The following is a 20,445-nucleotide window of genomic DNA, read 5'->3' on the forward strand; positions in this document are numbered from 1 at the left end:
GACTCGACAACGACATCAAAAATCAACTAATCCTGACAGTTGGACTGTGCAGTATAAACTACTAACTGCCACATAGCAGACATTCTCTGAGATGCCCCCCTCCCACACTTCCTGACCAGGTATATATTTTCCATTCCTTACAGCCTCCAAATCACCCAGACTCTGAGTTTCAAGCCAACCAGGTCATCTGAACAATTTTCCCTTCAGTCTATCACTTTTATGCTACAATATTTCACACTTGGACAAGGCTAGTTGCCTATTATTTACCTACAATACATGGAGTCACATATACAGTTATTACAAAGTTACATTTTCCATCCATCTCTACAGGAGAGAGTCAGGTACTAATGTCTTGCAGACATTTTGTCATTAAACCAATGCCTTTAGGTCTTTATCATAGTCCAGCACTATCACTTTTCAGATCCACTTAATGCAAGAGGCAGGAAAACATATGGAAGTCAAAGCAATTTCACAAAAATCTCAAACCATACATACTGTTTAGATAACGTTATTACCACATCTTGGATAAGTCTTTGATCTTCTAATTCTGTCCCAGTGATTTGATTTGTGCTTGAGTTTCTGTTCCCATTTAGTCTACAACTTGAAACATGCCTAAGTAAGTTACCCTACTTTTGCTACAGTGTCAGCCTCTAGTTTCACATGTTTCCTATTACAACGTGTGTAAACACAAGTTTAGAGACCTGGGCTTTATTTGCCTTGAAGGAATTTTCCAAGAAAGTTCAAACAAATTAGAGCTGCAAAGTAGGAGAATCGCACTCTGAAGCACAATGCTCCCATTTGACGAGCGCCCAGCTTATTTTACAGTGTGCTTGTGAAGATGTAACTGTGATTAAGCAGCCAGTATCTTTGCAGAAGTGTCAGCTGTACAAATAAGGTGTTTGTTCAACGAGGTGTTTGAGGGGAGATGAAAGTGTTTCTGATCTGCCAAAACACTCATGGTCTTGTGACCTGGGTAATGTGCGATGGTCATGCCTAGTAAACAAAGGTACAACATTTGTGAACCCCAACATCCAAACATTAAGTTTCACTATAATAGCACTTTTGCTTCAAAAAGAGTAGATCTAATCAGTGTAGATAAAAGAAATTTTAAAATGTTCCCTAGCATGTTAATGATCAGAAGTCATGTCAAAATACAAACTGGTACTATCAGGCAATTACCATTTATTTTTGATAGCTCAGACATCTTTGTTCTCAGTGACCAGATAACACCACTGCCCTTACTTATTTTATTTCATTTAATTCTTTGTTTCAGGCCAAAGGCCCATATAAAAAATAGGAACAACGTATACTTTGAAGTCCAAACTAAAGATCACAGTTTTATATATATTTTACATTTCAAAGAATCTAATGTAATTTTTCAAGTGATTTCGAAGTTTTATATATTTGACAGTCAGCCTTGTTTGCATAGATCACAAGCAGAGCATCAACTGTCTGTGATGTGTAAATGTCTGCCAAGAGGCCCTAACCACCCACAGGCCCCACTACACATGTCACTACACAACCATCAAAGGTACAAATTAACTTCAGCATGCTGGAATGTGCTCATGGGGCAATCAGTTGGCTCTTCTACAACAGAAAACATGCCACACATTTACAGGGAACTTCTTCAAACTCTGGGACATAGGTAACATTCCTGTCTACATAGAATAGACAAGTTTCTGTTTGAATGGCACATGTAGTAGTCTCTTTCAGGACACGAAGTCAAAACCCCAACCCCAAATGATAGCTGACATTATCAGGTGTACATGTCAACTCCCCACATCTGCTTGGTAAATGAATTAATGAATAAAGAATCTGCATGTACATTTACCTCACTATGTGTACATCCAGAATATCTAAATTGCATGATATTTTTTACACGTCCAGTATCTTGAATGGTTGGACCTACATTGTAGCTACAGCCTCTATAGTCAGTTTGTGGCACTTACATGTATATAGTTAATGGTACATTGTGTGTGGTTAACCTGTCAGAATTAATACACCATTGGCACAGTAAAGCTTTCCACACCTGTCCATCCAACATCCAAGGTTCTGAACACCTACCTGAACGTCATACATGTACCTATTTTTTTTTAATTTCATAGCATTCATTGTCATTCATATCAAAATTTCTTTTCTTAATCAAATTTTTCTTACTCATGAAACTTTTGATTGACCCACGATCACCTAATACATCTCAACTGCCCTGTTATAGGCAAAGCATTGTGGGGGAACATCACATTGCTTTGCACTTACGATAGAAAGGAGATATACTTACAAACTACATATCCCGTCCGCAAACACCAATCAGCACAGGCCACAGGAAGGTAGACCATGTTTTCATCAGGGACCCCAGCATCACAGCGCCACATTTACACATGTAAAGGAACACAGAAAATACTCCATCAGCAAAGATGAGCATTTTCTGGAATTAATGAATAAATTGCCAACCAACAATTGCTCTAATTCCCTGGGAGTGTTGGTGATAACAGACCAACATCCTCGCACAAATGGGACCTCGCCAGTTGCTCCTGCCTGATACATAAGTAAGCATTTGTCGGCTGTTAGCACGAATGAGCCGATGTGACTTGCTATTGTACAGGGAGACATTCACCCTCACTATAACATTAATATCTTTGCCTTGTTAATCACTTTCCATCAGATTCAATTTTTCAGAAGCTGAAAAGCATGAAGAATTTACATTTTGCGTTCCCAGTGGGTGAAACGTACTGTTGGTAATGAATTAATCACACGGCTAATGAACCACTAAAATCATCACTCTGATATGCAGATGGGATTTCTTAAAACAAGCAGGAAGCAATATGCAGGGAGTTATGATTGTCAAAATGAAAATGGTTTTTAACAAAACACTGCTTCATGAAGAAATATTTACTGCATGAAAATTCAAAGTAGCATAATAATTAATTTACATCTTACTATCAAGCATAAAATATGGTTATCATTTTCTTGCAGTCATACATGTTAGTACCTATTAACAGCAAGCAAAATGATATTTGAAACAGGGCAAATTCAGACCAGTAGCAATGAATATACATTTTCGTACACATCCCACTTCTTTTTGTTGCCAGTTTTGATACACTGTAAAAGTCAGTCAACGAGAACAGTGACCCAATGCCTGTCAGCGACAACCACATTCCTCTGTTCCTCAGCAATGTCTTAATGGTCCCTTCGATCATGTGCCTGTCACCCTTTGTTCCTATCTTGTCGCCACAGGCCTGGTCTCCAGTCTGATGCCACAGAGATATTACTGGGACCTGAAAGGTATCTAGCCGAGGATCCTACAAATCACCACATCCCCAACACGGGGCTGGACACAGCACGTTCCAACTGTTATCATGTCAACATGTTGCTACATCCCACTGTATTTGTCAACAACAAGATGGCAACTACAGATAGATTGCCTGAGTAGAGACCAGACGCCTAAAGGAGAATGTTATCTCTCCCCCAGAATGTCTAGAACAGTAGTGTGGTGCTAGCCCCAAGCTATAAAAACAGGCTTCTTCTAATTTAGAAGTTTTGCCATGATAAGGATAATTATAGACAACACAAAAGGTATGATCCTGTTTATTCTGACTTACCCCCTGTCCACCAGTCATGTGTGCCACACAGCCAGTTGTCCAGTAGGGCAGGAGCAGAGAAAAGAGGAGAAAAACAGAAAACAGTTTAACATACATGTTATTGTAGGAAACAGCTATTGTCTTAGTGTGAGCTATTTGTTTAGAAGCTCACAGATGTGAAGCTGAACCTATTTTCTTTCAACTAAGATTCATATAATTAATTATATCTGCTGACATCTTTACACACAATGTTACAATGTACATAATGAATGCATCACACAAACATTAATCAATCTCAACAGATTTAACCAAAGTTTTGAAATAAAATGGTGTAAGATTATTAAAAGTGATAATGACCTATGAATCCATACTAGTTTAGATCTAAGTTACTTGTTAGATCTCAGCTACACATAGTATAGATTCATAGCTAATATTTTGAAGCATTGCATTATTTTACCATATGTTATGGCCATGAAATTCACCCTGAAGCATATGTCTATGTAACCAATGGGTATATTTCTAAGTTATGTAAACATTCAGTTGAACACATACACATACACATACAAAACAAGATTGAATATTCTAGGTGTCTTTGTTTCATCCTAGTCACAAAGAAATTCAAGGTGATCCATTTTTCTGAAGATTTGAGTGAACAGAAATGGTGGTCAGTGGCTGCATTTTGACAAAAGCCCACTTGTAAATAGGATAATCCTCTGTTGCACATTGTAAAGTGCAGAAGTGTATCCTGTGGTGAGCCTATTCACAACAGCCAGAAGACCAAACTGAGCCAACTAGTAAATTAGATTAAGTACACAGTCTCTGCCATTTACCAGCCATGGGCTGGGGTCTGGAATGTCATTTGCTTCCAGAGGTAGTTGAATAACCCAACATCCCAGTCTTTCTGAATATGGAGATGGGTTTCTAAAGGGACAAAGGCGGTCTTCTGTTGGTGTAACTTACCGAGACAAAATCCTGCGTAGCAACGCCGGGTCAGCACATGAGAAAAGAAGAAAAACATAAAACCAATGGTTAGAAAAGGTTTGTCTCCTTGCAGAAGAAACTTCTGTTATAAGCTAGGAACATTACAAATATCTGACATGAATCTAGCTACTGTAAACTTATACTTAACAAATGACCACAAATGGGAAACTAATGAAACTGTAATAGTTTTATGACAAGGATTTCTCCTGTTGTAGGCTGGTAAGTACATGTTGGCTGTCTACAGTGGCCACTCAAAAAGCCATCTGTCATGTCAGCAGGTTATAAATCAGGCCATACAGCCTGTCACAAAACCTCCCCTGCCTCTCCTCTCCTCTCAGGACTCTGCCACATGTTTGGACCTTCTGTGTGGTTACCATGGTAACAGACTGTGTGGGGTGTGACAGACAACATTTCTGTATCCTGGTAACCCACGCCTTATCTCCATCCCTCTATGTAAACACCACAGAGCCTGGAGAGACCATAAAAATGTAGGACTTCATGTCTCATTGGCTTCACACTGAGAACAAAGCTGCCTCATCATCACTGCCAATTCTCACCTACTTGTCAGAACCTCCTATTTACTTTACAAACTCCCCCCAGTCTCTTCATCTATCAGCCTGCCCTGTTTTTCTGGATCTCTGGCAGAGTTGGTCCCCATATACAAGGTTTGAGATAGGCGAGCGTGTCTCTTCATGTTGCCGCATACAGTCAACACAGTGATAAGATAGCGACAACAACCTCCTTGTGTGTACCTGTGTTTTTACTGATATTCTCACAACATCAAAGAACTACTGATAACAATGCTAATCTCCGTGAAAAGATTTACAAGCTATTGACATGGAAAATTTCCAATTCAGAAGGAAAGGAAAGCTTGAAATAATTCACTCATGAGACAACAGATGGTTGCATTCAAGCACAGTGGACAAGGACTGCAGGATAGACAGACAGAAAGGAGCACTGTTGCTATTTCCAAGTGAAATGGGGCAGGGGAAACTTATCTGGATGCCATACACAGGAATACTGAGTTGACAGTCCTGGCTCCTTGGAACAACATTAGAGCCAAACAATGTAATACTCCTATACACAAGATATTTGAACCTTGAACCGCGGGCAATTTATCCTGCCGACCCAGTCCCACGTTCCCCTTGTAAAACTTTAACATACAACATGTCCTAATCTGGCAAAACAACCAGGGGAATAAATCAACTGTAGTGGCGCCATAACTAAGCACATGTTTTCCCCTACAAACTTGCAGATAGAGGCCCATTAAGATAAGATAAGGTGCATCAAGGTCCTGTTTGTGGCCCCTATTAATAGACTTCAGCAGGAATATAGACTTGTCTGCATACCAGCCACATGCCAACTCAACAAAATCTCTCACAATTTACAGGATGGATTTCAAAACTTGACCGATTGAGCACATGTTTTACAAATTCTGAGGTTCACAACGGGAGCAAACAAGATGTAAGTGTAACCAAGACAGGTTTACACAGGATTAGTGTATTTGCCTGGGAGTATTTACAGCATATGTGGATGGACATTGGACCAAATGGACTCAATATGACGGGACATCACAGATATTTGGACTATCCATGCAAATCTTATTAAGGCTGAAATCTGCACATTCCCTATGGGTCCAGACTTGACTGATAATGATGAGGATCTCCCCACTCCAACATTGTGCTGGTCCAACACCCTGGATAAGTAACAGATGGCACCACAGGCAAAGTTAAAAGGATTACAAGAGTCAGACTGGCATTTTCTCATCTGTGCAAATTGATTACAAACTTATCACAAGTGTAGATGGTTGTGACTCACGCTGGGACTTCAGACAAAAGAAAGTCATCAGTCTCCCAACATATGACAATGGATTATAGTCCTGACCATAGAAGTACACTGTGTTCCTTTGTGAATATTGGTGTTGTACAGTTCACACCATATTTGTAGCCTGGTTAACCCTGCCCCTGGGATATGAACCTATAACAAAGGACTTTCCACCACCGAACAGTTGGACCATACAAACAATTGCCTGGTATATTGCATGTTTTCTTTCAGTCAACTTTCCATGACAAATCCTAACATGTTGGCCGTTCTATCATAAGATGAGAAACATTTAAAAACAAGATTAGAATATATTCAGTACACCTTTTCCTCTCTATTTTGCTATAAAAGGGTTGCTATAACTTTTGTCACATAAAATTACTTAGGTTGGTCAACCATCTACTGTACTAAAATATATGTGAACATTTTATAGAATCAAAACATTGGAATTTGGTAATAACCTCCATGATATTCCCCTGTATAATCAGGTCATTGGTTACAATAGGGGGACCAAAACCAGGCCGCATCCCTTTCTCTCATACATGCAGCAATGTTGACTTCTGACCTGATCTCCCCACTTAAAAACCAGGGAGAGTGCAGGCTACATTGTGCAGCAAATGTAGCATGACTGGAGGTTACACAGGCACAACCACAGGATCATCAGAATGGGCAGGTTTGTCAGGACCTGGGCATGGAAACCTTCACACTTCACAAACTTCTACCATTCTTCAACCTTCTAAACACACTTTCTCCTGTAGTAACTGTGGTGTAAAACTGTGGGATGGTGAAGCTGCAGATATGGTGGCTTCCCTGAACCTCTGACCTTACAAATGTTTCCATCAGGAGATCACTCCAAGGTTAGGGCTGGGGAAAATGTTGTTATTGGAAAGTGTCACTCTCAATTCATAACAAGCCCAGCTGCAATAAGTAAGATGGTAAGAGTAGATGTGATACTAATATAGCTCATAAAGTGGTCATCATGAGGGACATAAGACACATTAGATCCACCTTAACACAGGCACTTTTACACACTTAACACAAAGGGCTTTTCACTTAATGTAAAGCAAAACATGACATAAATCTGTCGGCTGTAGGCAGGGATTGCTGCAGGCAAGGTTTTAGTATGGAGATGATGAATACATGTCTGACAACTCAAGCCTTTTTATGTTCCTACGTAATTATGAAGCACACCTGCAACTTCTGTTTCCATCAGACACCTTTTCACACCATTAAATCTAATGTCCGTCATACATGATACATTTTGACGGCAAGGGAAAGCCGAACAATCATACAGCCAAGCTATAGAAACCATCAACAAAAGCTTTTAACGTATTTTGAAATCTGGTTCAACAATTTTTTTCCATCATTTGAGTTTCCTACAAAACATTTGATGTTTGCTTTACAGGTAATACTTTGCCTGCCAAAAGTTTAAGTTTTGAATAAAAGACCTCTGAAAGGCAAAGCAGTTGTCTTAGCACAAAGTCAGACAGGTCCACATCAGGTTGGCTACTGCACACCTGGCTAGACAAGATCAACATTAATTCTGGACCTTTGCGACAACATTGCCTTAAGAGCACAAAATCAGACTTGACTATCAATAAAACAAAGTCTTCACACAGTGTTCGGGCCAAAGGTGCCACTTGCACTGCTGAGGATGCAATCAAGCACAAAAGGTCCCAAAATCAGAGGGCAAGCCCTGTGGAAACAGGGTAGGAACAACTGACCCTGAACAACCTTGTCCACATTAAAAATACATGTTTGGGGGCGAGATGGAAGCCAGCCTAGTGCTGGTGTACATGTTTAAGGTATCTTAATAACATTGCTAAAGTAGGGCAGAGATTGTACCTGCAGTAGGTACAACTGTAGCAGAGAGACCATGCATGAGTGCTGATCGGTCCTGACAGCTAGCATGGACTCAACAAAGCGAGCGTTACAACATAATTACCAGCAGCCAGCCACACCTGTGTAAATTATGAGCACTCTTTTACCACTTGAACATAAAAGAACAAAGAAAACAACTGTTACAAGTCATTATTCTTGCAAATACAAGTTTCCCTACATGCCAATAGCCGGCCGTGGTCGATACTTAAATGTAAACTTTGGGAGGGGCAATGCAAACACCACACACAAATGAATAAATAGTACAATCAGAGGAATACATGAGGAGATAGTGTTCAGTTGGTGGAAACATGATGAAGTGGCCTCACCTTTTTGGAGGCGAGGTTGGGGTCCTGAGATAGCAGCCTCCTGAGTGCAGACACATTGCCCACAGCTGCCTTCAACATCCACTCTTTCTCCAGAACATCCAGCTGCAAAGGGGAGGGGGAGGGAGGGGGTGAAAGAACATGTTGAATTGGTGCATCGGCATGTGTGATAATTGTGCAGGTGCTGGGAAGATTGTTTTTAGGCCGGTAACAAGCGACTTATCCATGCAGAATTGGCCCTTTCAATCATCTCAATGCTGCTGGTAAAGCCAGATGAATGAAGACCTTTGTTAAGTACTTTGACCAAATTAGATAGGAAACAGATAGAAGCGGCACAGGTTTTGAGGTGTCCTTGATGCCATCCGTGAATCATCTTGCAAAGACAGCTGCTTTCAATAGTAGGGCTCTTTATAAGTGTTACCGGGTACCACTTTTTGAGTACAGATTTTCAATCTACGGGGTCCAAAGTTTAAGACCAAGCAAACAAGGTGGAGTCTCAAGTCTTTACATGCTGTTCACATATATGCAGGTCACTAAATCAGAAACAAAATGTACGAGATGTCTTATATTTAAGATTTGCAAAAAAATGCTAAAATGTTTGCTCTATCAAGACATTTCTTCACAACAACATTCGAAATTGAAAAAAAAAATCCAATCAAAACATCACATGCATACTGACCGATTACCTACAAGAATTGGGTAAGCCGTGTTCATCCACACTAAGCACACTGATTACACACATGTAGCACACACTAAAGCCAGTTATTACCATAAGTTGTGGTCTATGGGTGTGATGATAGTATAACTGTGAAGAAGGCACAAAGTCTTGGTGCAGAATAAGGTACTCATCGTACTCAGCAAAATGAACTCTCTTCTACAGAAGCAACACATGGAACACACAAAAAGGAGAACAGAGCAGAAACTGAGAAAATGAGTTCAGTTTAACAAAGTAAAAAAACACATGCAAGAAAAGGGAAAGAAAGAGAGACAGAAAAGCAATAAGCTGTGAAAAACACCTAAAACAGAATCTAATGTGTGGAATGTGAAATACTAGTACCATATCAACATTTCTGGATAAGTTTCTGATAACCTTTGTACATGTACATGTACAAACATACTTAGAAAGATATGCTTAGTGAGCTACATTGTACATTGATGTACTTATTAAGAAACTTATATACGGCACGTCTTTCCGTGACAGAAGCAACAGTCTTCTAGGGCAAAGAAAATTAAAAAAACTTTAGCAGCACTTATATGGCATGTTGTGCCTATTGTCGGCTGCAAAGCTGACAGACCTGAAAGTAGCATCTACATGACACCAGAATTAGAACCAAAGAGACGAACAGAGGAATGTGGTGTTACACAAAATTTGGCATACATTCAATGTCTATGTCAACGAATTTAGTGACATGCCTAGAATAGAATTGACTCAGAAAAGAAGACTGGAAAAGAAAAAGTTGCTATACTCCAGACTGAATAAATTATGGAAAGTAAAGCTCTTGTTTCAGTTCTGATGGACAGGAGGGGGGGAAAGGAAAATACTTTGGCCAGTAGGAGGCAAAGCAAACAGTGAGCAACAATAACAAATATGTTCTTTCAACTGTCAGCCTGTCAGGGCTGAGGGTTTCCGCCAGTAGGAACTGCACCTCAGGTCTCCACCTCTGCTGCCGCCTCAACTCATGTGTCATTTCTTGGGAGGTTTACAGGGAGGTGCTGATGTTTTCTTTGATTCCTTCAGACTACTGTTACACCGGGGTTGTCAGCGACTGATGGAGAAATGTTTGGGGCCACTTCAATGGTAGGGAAAACAAATGGATCCTCTGCAGTTGGAATGTGACTGCTGCCAAAACCTCTTGAGTTACAAGGTGCAAAATAACCTCTTATTGACTGAGATGTCTCTACTGTAAGCTACAAGCCAAATCAAGGCAAACATTTGTCATGAAGTCCCAGAGAGGAAATCATGGTAAAATATTTTTAAGTTTGAAATACTGTTGGTGTACATGTTTGATGGTGACCCTGTACACAAAAAAATATGATTATTTTTAACCAGGAAGCTATTGCCATATATAAATTTACAAATATCAATTACAGAGAATACATCTCATTCATACTTTGTGGCTACATTTGTCTACATCAGCACTAGGCTGTCAAATTCTACTGAACATCAACATGCACTTACAGCAACTGATGACACATTGGAGCCGTACCCATCATCCTCTGCTTCACCCTGTGAAACACCAATCACAGATCAGATGACATTGGGATTTTCAGGGGATCTGCCTCCCAACACCAAAGTTTATAGGATTCATCAGAGAAATCCCTAATACAATTACGTGTGATCTGGCAGGTCAAGACTGAGCCCTGAGAGTTTGGAGCAGGGTGAGGCTTCATTAACTACTGCTGCTGTGGTTTGAGGTTCTGGTCCATGGGGAAGACTAAAGCTCTTAACCCTACTTTCCAGATACTGGCCCACTGCCGCATGGCATGAATCCACAATGTAAAGGGCATTCTATGTCAAAGAGTTATCTGTTACATTCCACACCTACAAAGTTAAAATGACACGACTACAGACTAGATGTTCATGAGTTAAACAAGTGAGCTTACTAAATTGTACATTGTACCTGATTATTCACAAATGGGAAAAAAAACAAAGGTGATAGAACGTTACCTTCTCAGATATGGATGCCGTGTCACTCCTAATGGAGACTGTGTCACTGCGGGAGGACCCTGTCTCCATTCTGGAGGAAGAGTCACTCCTGGGAAGCTGCAGCTCTGACTTGGGGCCACCATTTTGACTCTGGGCGGGAGGGGAGGGTCGTTTGAAAGTAGGGGAGTGTGCATCGTCTAAAGGTGAAGGTGGCGGTTCATGAGGTGGAAACTGGTTGTGTGTGATTGCTTTTTCAAAGGAAGGTTTACGAGCCACCGACACTGGTTCTTTAAAGGAAGACTGACGGTTTACTGGTAATGGTTCGTCGTTACGCTCATAGGGACTCGGTGGTTGGTTAAACGATGGCTGTCTGCGAATTATCTCTGGTTCGTCATAAGGTTGTTGTTGGTTGTAGTCGTTGAAAGATGGCTGCCGGCGGACTAGATCTGGTTGTTGGTAGGGCGGCTGCCAGCCCGCTTCATGCTCAGCTGGTGGTGCTGGAACATCCCAGTCTCTTCTCACAGGACTAGCCTGCATGTACAGAGATTATCTGACATGATTTCATGCTGTACAACACTCAAATTACTACTGATTGATGCTGATCTACACACAGATTAATTCCTATCTTAGAATTATAACTAATTATAAGCATGACTGCCACAATATTACATCTGATAATTGGAAGGTTGGATGGCTTCATTTGCATGTAGAGCTGAGACCTGTTCCCACCAGACAATTATAGCTTTGGTTAGAAGGAGCCTCTTGGCTCCAAGCAGGACGCTGCTACACACCACACCACCACTTTATTAACCAAAGCTACTGGGGCAAGTCTTCCCATTCTCCAGTCAATACTACATGAATATATTCAACACTCGGCTCTCTTGTCTCCAGCCCAACATGAATAACATTACATGGTTGCTGATTCGGGGCAGTCTGTGTGCACCAGACTTAATAGTCTGTGAAATAGCTGTGTGCTCATCAAACTCTGTATCACATTGATTGGACTCTCCCAGATTAAATCTTGTAATGCTACTGAAGTTTAATCAGACTTTTTATAATCCTATAATGTTTGACATTACAAGCCTTATGACTTCTCACATCTGTCAACAGGGTAAGTCAGGCCACCAAGTGCCAGTCAGGGTACCAGGTAATTACTTAGGGTAGAAGCCAGTCAGCTATACCCACAATAACTAATCCAATTTCTCCTCACAAATGAGCTTTTGCTCCCTGCCCTCCCCATGGTACTTTCTCCTCTAAGAGACCTGAAGGGGGGAGACTTCCCCACACTTTTCTTCTTATCTCTTCTCAGCCTAGATTCAATTAAGACAAGTGATCTCTGCTGAAACCTGCATAGGCAGCACTGCTTCAGGTGGAGTCAAGGGTGAAGACAACGTTGTCAGTTTTGTATCAGATAAGGAGAAGCAATGTCTTCTCTTCCAAACATCTATATTACATGGAAACAGGTAGTAGGTCATGGGACCACTATTACGGGTGGAGTCAAGGGTGAAGACAACGTTGTCAGTTTTGTATCAGATAAGGAGAAGCAATGTCTTCTCTTCCAAACATCTATATTACATGGAAACAGGTAGTAGGTCATGGGACCACTATTACAGATAGAGTCAGGGGTGAAGACAACGTTGTCAGTTTTGTATCAGATAAGGGAAAGCAATGTCTTCTCTTCCAAACATCTATATTACATGGAAACAGGTAGTAGGTCATGGGACCACTATTACAGATAGAGTCAGGGGTGAAGACAACGTTGTGAGTTTTGTATCAGATAAGGGAAAGCAATGTCTTCTCTCACTAACATCTATATTACATGGACACAGGTCAAGAGAACTCCAACACCACCAAAATGGCACCAGTGAAAGAAAAAACTAGGGATACTCACAAGTCCAGGAGGAGGGGGTAAGGGGGGTTCTTGAAAAGCCAGATAGCTGGATGGTTGGTCTGGAGGCTGGTATGGGATGTTGTTCTGAGGTTCCTCTCCTGTGTACTCAAGCTCTTCCACGGCTAGAGGGCGGACTCGTGACACCTGTGCCGTGGGCTCTCGATACTTCTTCTTCAGTACTAGGAACTTCTCTCCCTGAAACATCAGTGGTGGCGTCATAGGTATGGATAAAGTTTTCTCATATGAAAGAATGCATCTGCTTGTCAACTTAACATTCCAATATCATTACTTTTCTTAATCTACATGCGCATACATAAAGATGATGACCAGTCATCTAACCATTGTGCATCTCCCAAGTTCCCTCCCTCAAGCCCTCCCTCAAGAACTGCTCTAAAAGAAAAACATTACTGAGGCATGTTTCCAACTATAGATCCTATTAACACACCTTATGCATGTCTTCAAGTAAAGAATACAGCATCTGTTTTGTTCAAATCCTAGGTTACATTACAGTAACATGTGTGGTCATATTGTGTGGCAACAAGCATGTATGTTATATCTAACCATAAACAGTGTAGTATAGCACCTCCTACATTTTTTTGTCCAACAAGAGCACCTTTGGGCAGTGCATTGATTTAATGCAGGCAGTGTGGTCAGACATGGCAGATGTAATGGTAATTCAATAGTGATTGATCCTTGGGGCGAGGGAGTCTTGCCAACAACTGGCATATTTTCTGCTTGACTTCTGCTAAAGTTAACACATCTCACCAGGCTCCACAACAGGAAATGTCAGGATGTGTTATAAAGTTACTAAAGAGTCCCAGCTTTTAAAGTATCCTTGGGCACTGCCTGCAAATCTTCAAGATAGTCAGATATAAGAGCCACATGTATACATATACATTGCATTTAGATATCAAAAAAATTAAAATCTTGTAACAGTTGGGGGTTTATAGGCGCTACCAACTGACCCAGCCAACGGGTCTAGACCTTTTAGCTCACTCAGAGTGTCTGACTGTGGCCCGGGAGCCGTGAGTTCGAATCCGGCCCGGGACCAAGGGGTTTTTATCTGTTTCTACTGTCTCCTCCTGGTTTCTTACACTGGTTCCCACACCGGCCCTGTGAGTTCTGGCAAAGAGTGCCGCTCCAGGGATGTCGAATTCGGAAGATTCGAGGACGAATCTTGAAAAGAAAAGGGGGAGTAGTGTAACAGTTGGGGGTTTATAGGCGCTACCAACTGACCCAGCCAACGGGTCTAGACCTTTTAGCTCACTCAGTTAGAGTGTCTGACTGTGGCCCGGGAGCCGTGAGTTCGAATCCGGCCCGGGACCAAGGAGTCAAGTCGAGAGAGAGAAGAGAGAGAGACCAAGGCGTCGTCCGGTCACCCGGGTCCGAAGCGTCCGTCTACTCCGGCCAGGAGTTAGTAGCTTATAATGGTTCCATGAGTCTAGATTAGCGGGTCTACTTACCTTTGTAGACCGAAGCCTCCCGTCACTTCTGACTAGGTATGTAATAACTTTCTAGGTAACATTTGTGTTGTGCTTTAGTCAGGGTTTTAATGTGTAGTGTTCATGTACTCTTGTAGCTCTTCCGTGATGTCCAGTTAGTCCTTTTCCACATGTAGTTGATTATACTGTATCGCCACTATTATATATACTTATAGAACCGTTAGAACCTGCTTTCCCCTGGCTTGTGTCTGACTTGCCTGACTTTGTATTAGGTTCGGAATTGAATGAATAAACTTCCGGTGGTGCGATCGAATCCCGTGGCTCGTGTCGATCCATCTGGTTCAGCTAACGTAGTGAGAGTACGTTTAGTGTTTAAGACCTAGGATTGACGGTAATCCGCCCTAGACCTCGACAATACTTGGGAAGCAGCGAAAAGACTGTTGTTACAATCTCATTCAAAGCTGATATCATAAATTTTAGCAATGCTTTATTTTCATTCATGTTCTGGGAACTCTTGGCAAAGTTACAAATATTTTTAAAAGTGTCAATTTTTGCATGATATTTCTATAAAGACATCTCTGTTGAGAGTTGCTGACATTTCACCCTTTGCTTGGTGATGCTGACAACTCTTAGTACTCTTAGTACTTTCCCTGTCACCCTTCATCGCCTGCCAGTTGGAACCTGTCTAATTACTCTTCACATTCCTGTTGGCTTATTCCACAGGGCAGGTGCAAGGTTGTGGGTGACAACACTGTTGTGATCCAAGCAAACACTGCAATGAGTGATGATGGAGCTCTCTATACAGGGATCCAGCTGAGGACCTTCACTCACTCTTAACAAACTACCCTAATGTTTGCAGAGATTTGTGAAGAGTTGCACTGTTCCAAAGCAGCTGCTGTTGTGACATTGTGATCTCCAGTTGTCTGGTTGGTAAGTTTCAGCCTGGTGAATTCCCCCTTCTCCTGCTCCTCATAATGACCAGCTATCAGAAGGGATCCCTCCCCAGGGCTGTGCCCTGCCTCCAGTCTCACATACCAATTGCAGCATAAAGACACCACAGGCAGTAACTAATCCCACCCTGTATAAATCATAAACACACCTTTGGCCTCCCAGCCATCCATCCTGCCACCAACCTGTCACATACAACTTAACATGGTCCCCACTGGTCATGGCCAATGTTTGTCTGGACATCTTTCTTTGTTCAACAAGCCCAGCTGTCTGTCACCTGTCAGTCTCCCCATCAACATGGCAGCCCAGTTTATCATGGGGTAATAAAACATTTCCTACAGACTCTACCTGTGCCAGGAGGAGGACAAGATCAGGGGAGGGACACAAGGGTGACAGGGGCTCACTTAACACCTGGCTGGGATATTATGGGGAATGGATGAGAGGTGAAAGTTCAGTGGTGTTGTGACATGGTCAGTGCCCCAGACAGGGATGGAGCCCTTTAATATGTTACTCCTGGGCTGTTGACAGTCCCCCTCATTGGGACCATTGTCCCTATTCCAATCTTGCAAATGTTTAGGCAGCTGAGACCTCCTGGCACACTTTGGTGGAAATACTTGAGAGAAAGGATACAAGAGGTGGGAGTTTTGTTGGTTCTTTGCCAAGGGGTAACTTGGAATGACAAGATTTGAGAGGTGGTGTGTGATAAGTGAGCTCTCTATGTCAATTCTCGTGCAGTTTTCCAACTAACTACAAGTCCAGCAAACATTAATCTATAAACTTGCAAGTCTCTATGTTTTTTTATCCATCATTCCAAGTTAACTTAGTTATGTCAGTTTGCTAAAAACAAAAACAAACTGGCTTTAAAAGTGTAGTTATGACTTTTAAAAAACAAAAACACTGGTAAACAAAAAACTTGGTATGGTTTCAAAAGAGTGCCGAGTGAACTGTACTAAAGTTGGGGGGAGAAACAATTATGTGTCATCAGCTCATTTGATATGCATGTTGCGTACCTACGGCAATACTACATGTAAAATACCACATAAACAATGTAATTATAATTACACACACGCAGTTAACGTCATCGAACATAATTTTCTTACTCATTACAGTTCACATTACCACAATACAAACCAAAGGTCTGCGGCAAGGACAGAGGGTGAGAACATAAAAACAATACCAGTCCACACTCCACAGCACAGACAACAAAGCCCATCTCTCAGGTCTACGTACCTCTTCTTGCCTGATCACTGCCACGTTGTTCACAAAGTCCTTAAACTGCTCCCGGGCTTCCGCTGCAAACAAGGCCACAGAAATGTCATTGAACTGAACACAGCACCGACACAAAGGCCTCCCCCCAACTGGAATAAACTCTTCACCAATGACAGGAAGAAAGGTCCCAAATGAGGTCAGCAAAAGGAGACAAACAACTTTTCTAAGCTCTTTTTTTGCCATCAATCAAGTTCAGTTTTGACAGCACCGTCTTTATAGTAGTCTCTCTGATCATCCGGTGATTGACAGATTGGTTAATTTGCCCTCTGATTAAATACAGGCGACACCTGTATACCTCCAGGCTGCTGAAAAAGATACAATTTAGTTACTGTCTGTTGGGTCTAACCTTTACATGGATCTTAAAGTGGATTGTAGTCTAGACCTGGCGATTGTCCAATCTTACCACACAGTGTTTACAAACTTTTCCTGAAAGTAAACACAGAACTCTGTGGGATGTATACCATCTACATGTACCTCCCAGTCAGGGTTTGTCTTAAACAATAACAGTGGCTTTGAGGAGTATAAAAGAAGCATACCAGATCTGGCATGATTACAAACCTTATAAAGACATTACCAGGTGATGCATAACTGTTGTTAAATAATGAGCAGCAGCAAACAATGGAGATGTTATGTGTAACTTATATAAATGTATTTATAATGTTAACACTTCTCAGCAATGTCAGGCAGACCTAGGGGTATAATAGTTTTATGACCCCAGGATTAATGTACATGTACTCTTTACTTCAAACTGGTATACCTAATTACTAATCCAAAATGGAAACCATTTTATGTCATGTATATTATACACATGTACAATTTTTCAACTAATCTGTAATCATTTTAAAACAGGAAATCTTTTTTATTTCAACATAAATACAGTTGGTTGGTCAAACATTATGTTCATTTTCTACTTTACAAAGTGGCTATTACTAGCATAAGGAGAGAACAATGACCAAGTTGGACCAACATAACCATCACTAATATTAATAATATTCGTATCATAACTACCAATAATCTTCTATTCTTATAACCAAATACCATTTGTCATCATAGTACAAATATTGAGTGTAGATATTATCCATGCCTGTTTAACTCATAATTTTTAGATATTTTGGGTTTGAAAAAAATCTGTTCAACTGACATTTGCTAATGTAATTAGAACCTTGCTGAATAACCAATATTTGCCCCATCCGCCTTCCAGAATCAAGGTTAGAACGACAAAGCCCTGATTTTGTTCACATCCACTTCACACAAATTGATAGACAATGCCGTCTTTATCAAATTCAATTGCAGGCGGCGGTGCCAAGTGCTTGTTATCTTCCTCCCTGGCAGTCCTCATAGGAAGACAAATTGGAACTCCCGAAAATGACAGTGACAAATGATATATTACTGCACTATGGATGTTGAAAAATATCTCATTAGTACGACCTCTCCAGCTGGAAAAAATATGGTTAGGATCTCATTATGGCTATGATGAATCTATTAATTCCCATATAACAAATGACACTGCTCCCTTATGCCTTATTTGCCGGCTTCAATATTCAGAATGAAATTGCTGCTTAGAAGGGGATAATATGAAATGTCAAGGTGTCAAATTACTAATGTAAATGAATGGTTTGGGAAGATTAATCCATTTTTCTGGGGGAGAACAGGGGCAACTAGCTGCAGGCAGGAATAGTGGAGTATTGGCTCCAACATATGTCGTCACATATCCACTACACTCACTCAGAACATTCATCATGATGATAGAGAACTACAGCATTGACTCAATATGGGAAAGGGAACTTGATAGAGGTACAGAGTCAGGAGAGTTTTGGTATGTCTGCCCTACTTTGAGCAAATTTGACAGTGTCTCTTTCATCACAGCATGCTTATATTTTATTAAAATCTTTGAATTATAACTTGGCATAACATATTATCATGATCCACATCTAATCTCCAAACAGATTTTCAGTGAAACAATTGTAACCAATCAGCTGGTAGTATACAATTGGCCAGGCAGTATCCAATGATGATGATTATACTAGTACATTGTACATGTAATGATGGGGTTAGACAATGTTATGTGGAAAATAGCATAGTTTAACAACTGCTTAATCTGCCTGTACTTTTGTACTCTTTTCAGCATAAGGTCATACAAAATAAATAGCTTTCTCAGTGTGGGAAATACCATCTGTATATGCAGACTAGTGCAGGTGAAATTGAAGTTGTAAAGTTACTGTCAATGCATTTATTTTTGCTGTAGTTTTATTTGGAAATTTTGAGGTAGGAGTGAGAAAAAGAAAGTTCATTGTGCTTGAAGTTCACATTTGACTCAATTCTCAAGAACTGTAGAAATACAAAATGTTATTAGAATACATAATATTCATGTAAAACATGAATTTTGCAATAATCAAGAGGTCGGCACAAAATTAAAACTGCTACAGACTTAATAGTTATAACATTTCTATACACAAATTCCATCTTTACATAATGTCTCAACCATGACAACTATCAACTACGAAGTTGACTTGAACAGTTGACCTATGAACGAATATTCTGCCTGGAGTTAATTATTATCATATTACTCGTTTGTTTATCTGATATGTATGGAGGTATTTTCAAACAAACCTTTGATCCTATGTAGCCAAATGTAACTTTCCTAACTGTGATTTTGACTAATAGGTTGTTTCTGATACTACATTGTACAGGAGGTTGTGTTCGTAAGAAAAATGTAACGTTACCTATTTAATTTTAACTGTCCAAAACCCATATACCGGAAGAGATGGAACTGTGGCTTTCGACGAAACTTTCAAAATTATGACGTCAAATTACAGACATAATGTACATTTTCTGGTACACTTTTATAAACCACAACACCACTACGCACGCACACACACACCACCCCAGCCCCCACATAAATTTCTTTATCCCCAAAGGACACACCCATTTATGGAACATAATAAACATAACGTTATGTAAGATAAGTCAAAAGTTACTTCCTGTTATGTCATTTGTTTGAACTCTAACTGATTTTCTATACACAGCTAAGGCACAGATACTGAACATACTTTAAATGAATATGTTTTCTTTCGTTGTTTTTCCAACTAATCGAGCGAAGGCACGATAAAAACTATATTTAGGTGGAAATGACGTTTGTTTGTGTGCGTAATCATCCAAACGTAAACATCGACCGTTTTGTTCAAATCAGGCGCCATAGACCGGTCAAAACCATACCTTTTCTAGCAGGATCATTCAGGTGTTGTCTGAAGTGCGTTACAAGTTCGACATTACGCACTCTGCCGCCTCTATCGGCGATAAACTGCTTCACACCGTCGAAGGTGAACTCGTAGTCCGCCATGTTTAGTTGAATGACCAAAATGGCGGCTTCCGGTAAAGCGGGGCATCATGGGAAATACCGAGCTCCAATTTCAACTTTCACTTTCAGGATTGTTTTCTTTGCACCTGCGAGAGTCAGGAAACGTATAAGTACGTTTTTAGTGTTGCATCATTAAAAATACAAATAAATAGATTATTGAATGGATCGGACGGGCAAAAACCAATAAAATTTGTCGAAACAAAATAGTTAAAAGTGCTCAAGCCTTATCTGAACTTCTGTGCAACCTTGGTGCAACATGTGGATACAGGTTCGAAGGAAAGATATTTTTACCACCGAGTAAAGCAG

At 40.7% G+C, this 20,445-nt stretch overlaps 1 protein-coding gene across 1 annotated transcript; it reads right to left on the reverse strand.

The window, feature by feature from the left end:
- Nucleotides 1-4,847: 4,847 nt before the first annotated feature.
- LOC109473350 (ankyrin repeat domain-containing protein SOWAHA-like) lies at nucleotides 4,848-20,157 on the reverse strand (the record flags this gene model as incomplete). Its single annotated transcript, XM_019773216.1, is given in 9 exon segments — nucleotides 4,848-4,955; nucleotides 4,957-5,028; nucleotides 8,588-8,689; nucleotides 9,354-9,458; nucleotides 10,764-10,811; nucleotides 11,253-11,762; nucleotides 13,123-13,317; nucleotides 16,743-16,804; nucleotides 19,998-20,157. Coding segments are annotated over 9 exon segments (1,347 nt in total), but the record flags the coding sequence as incomplete, so codon positions are not given.
- Between the last annotated feature and the right edge of the window lie 288 nt (nucleotides 20,158-20,445).

The sequence above is a fragment of the Branchiostoma belcheri genome, unplaced genomic scaffold (assembly GCF_001625305.1).
Source record: "Branchiostoma belcheri isolate BF01 breed outbred unplaced genomic scaffold, Haploidv18h27 scaffold3, whole genome shotgun sequence".
NCBI classification, from domain to species: domain Eukaryota; kingdom Metazoa; phylum Chordata; class Leptocardii; order Amphioxiformes; family Branchiostomatidae; genus Branchiostoma; species Branchiostoma belcheri.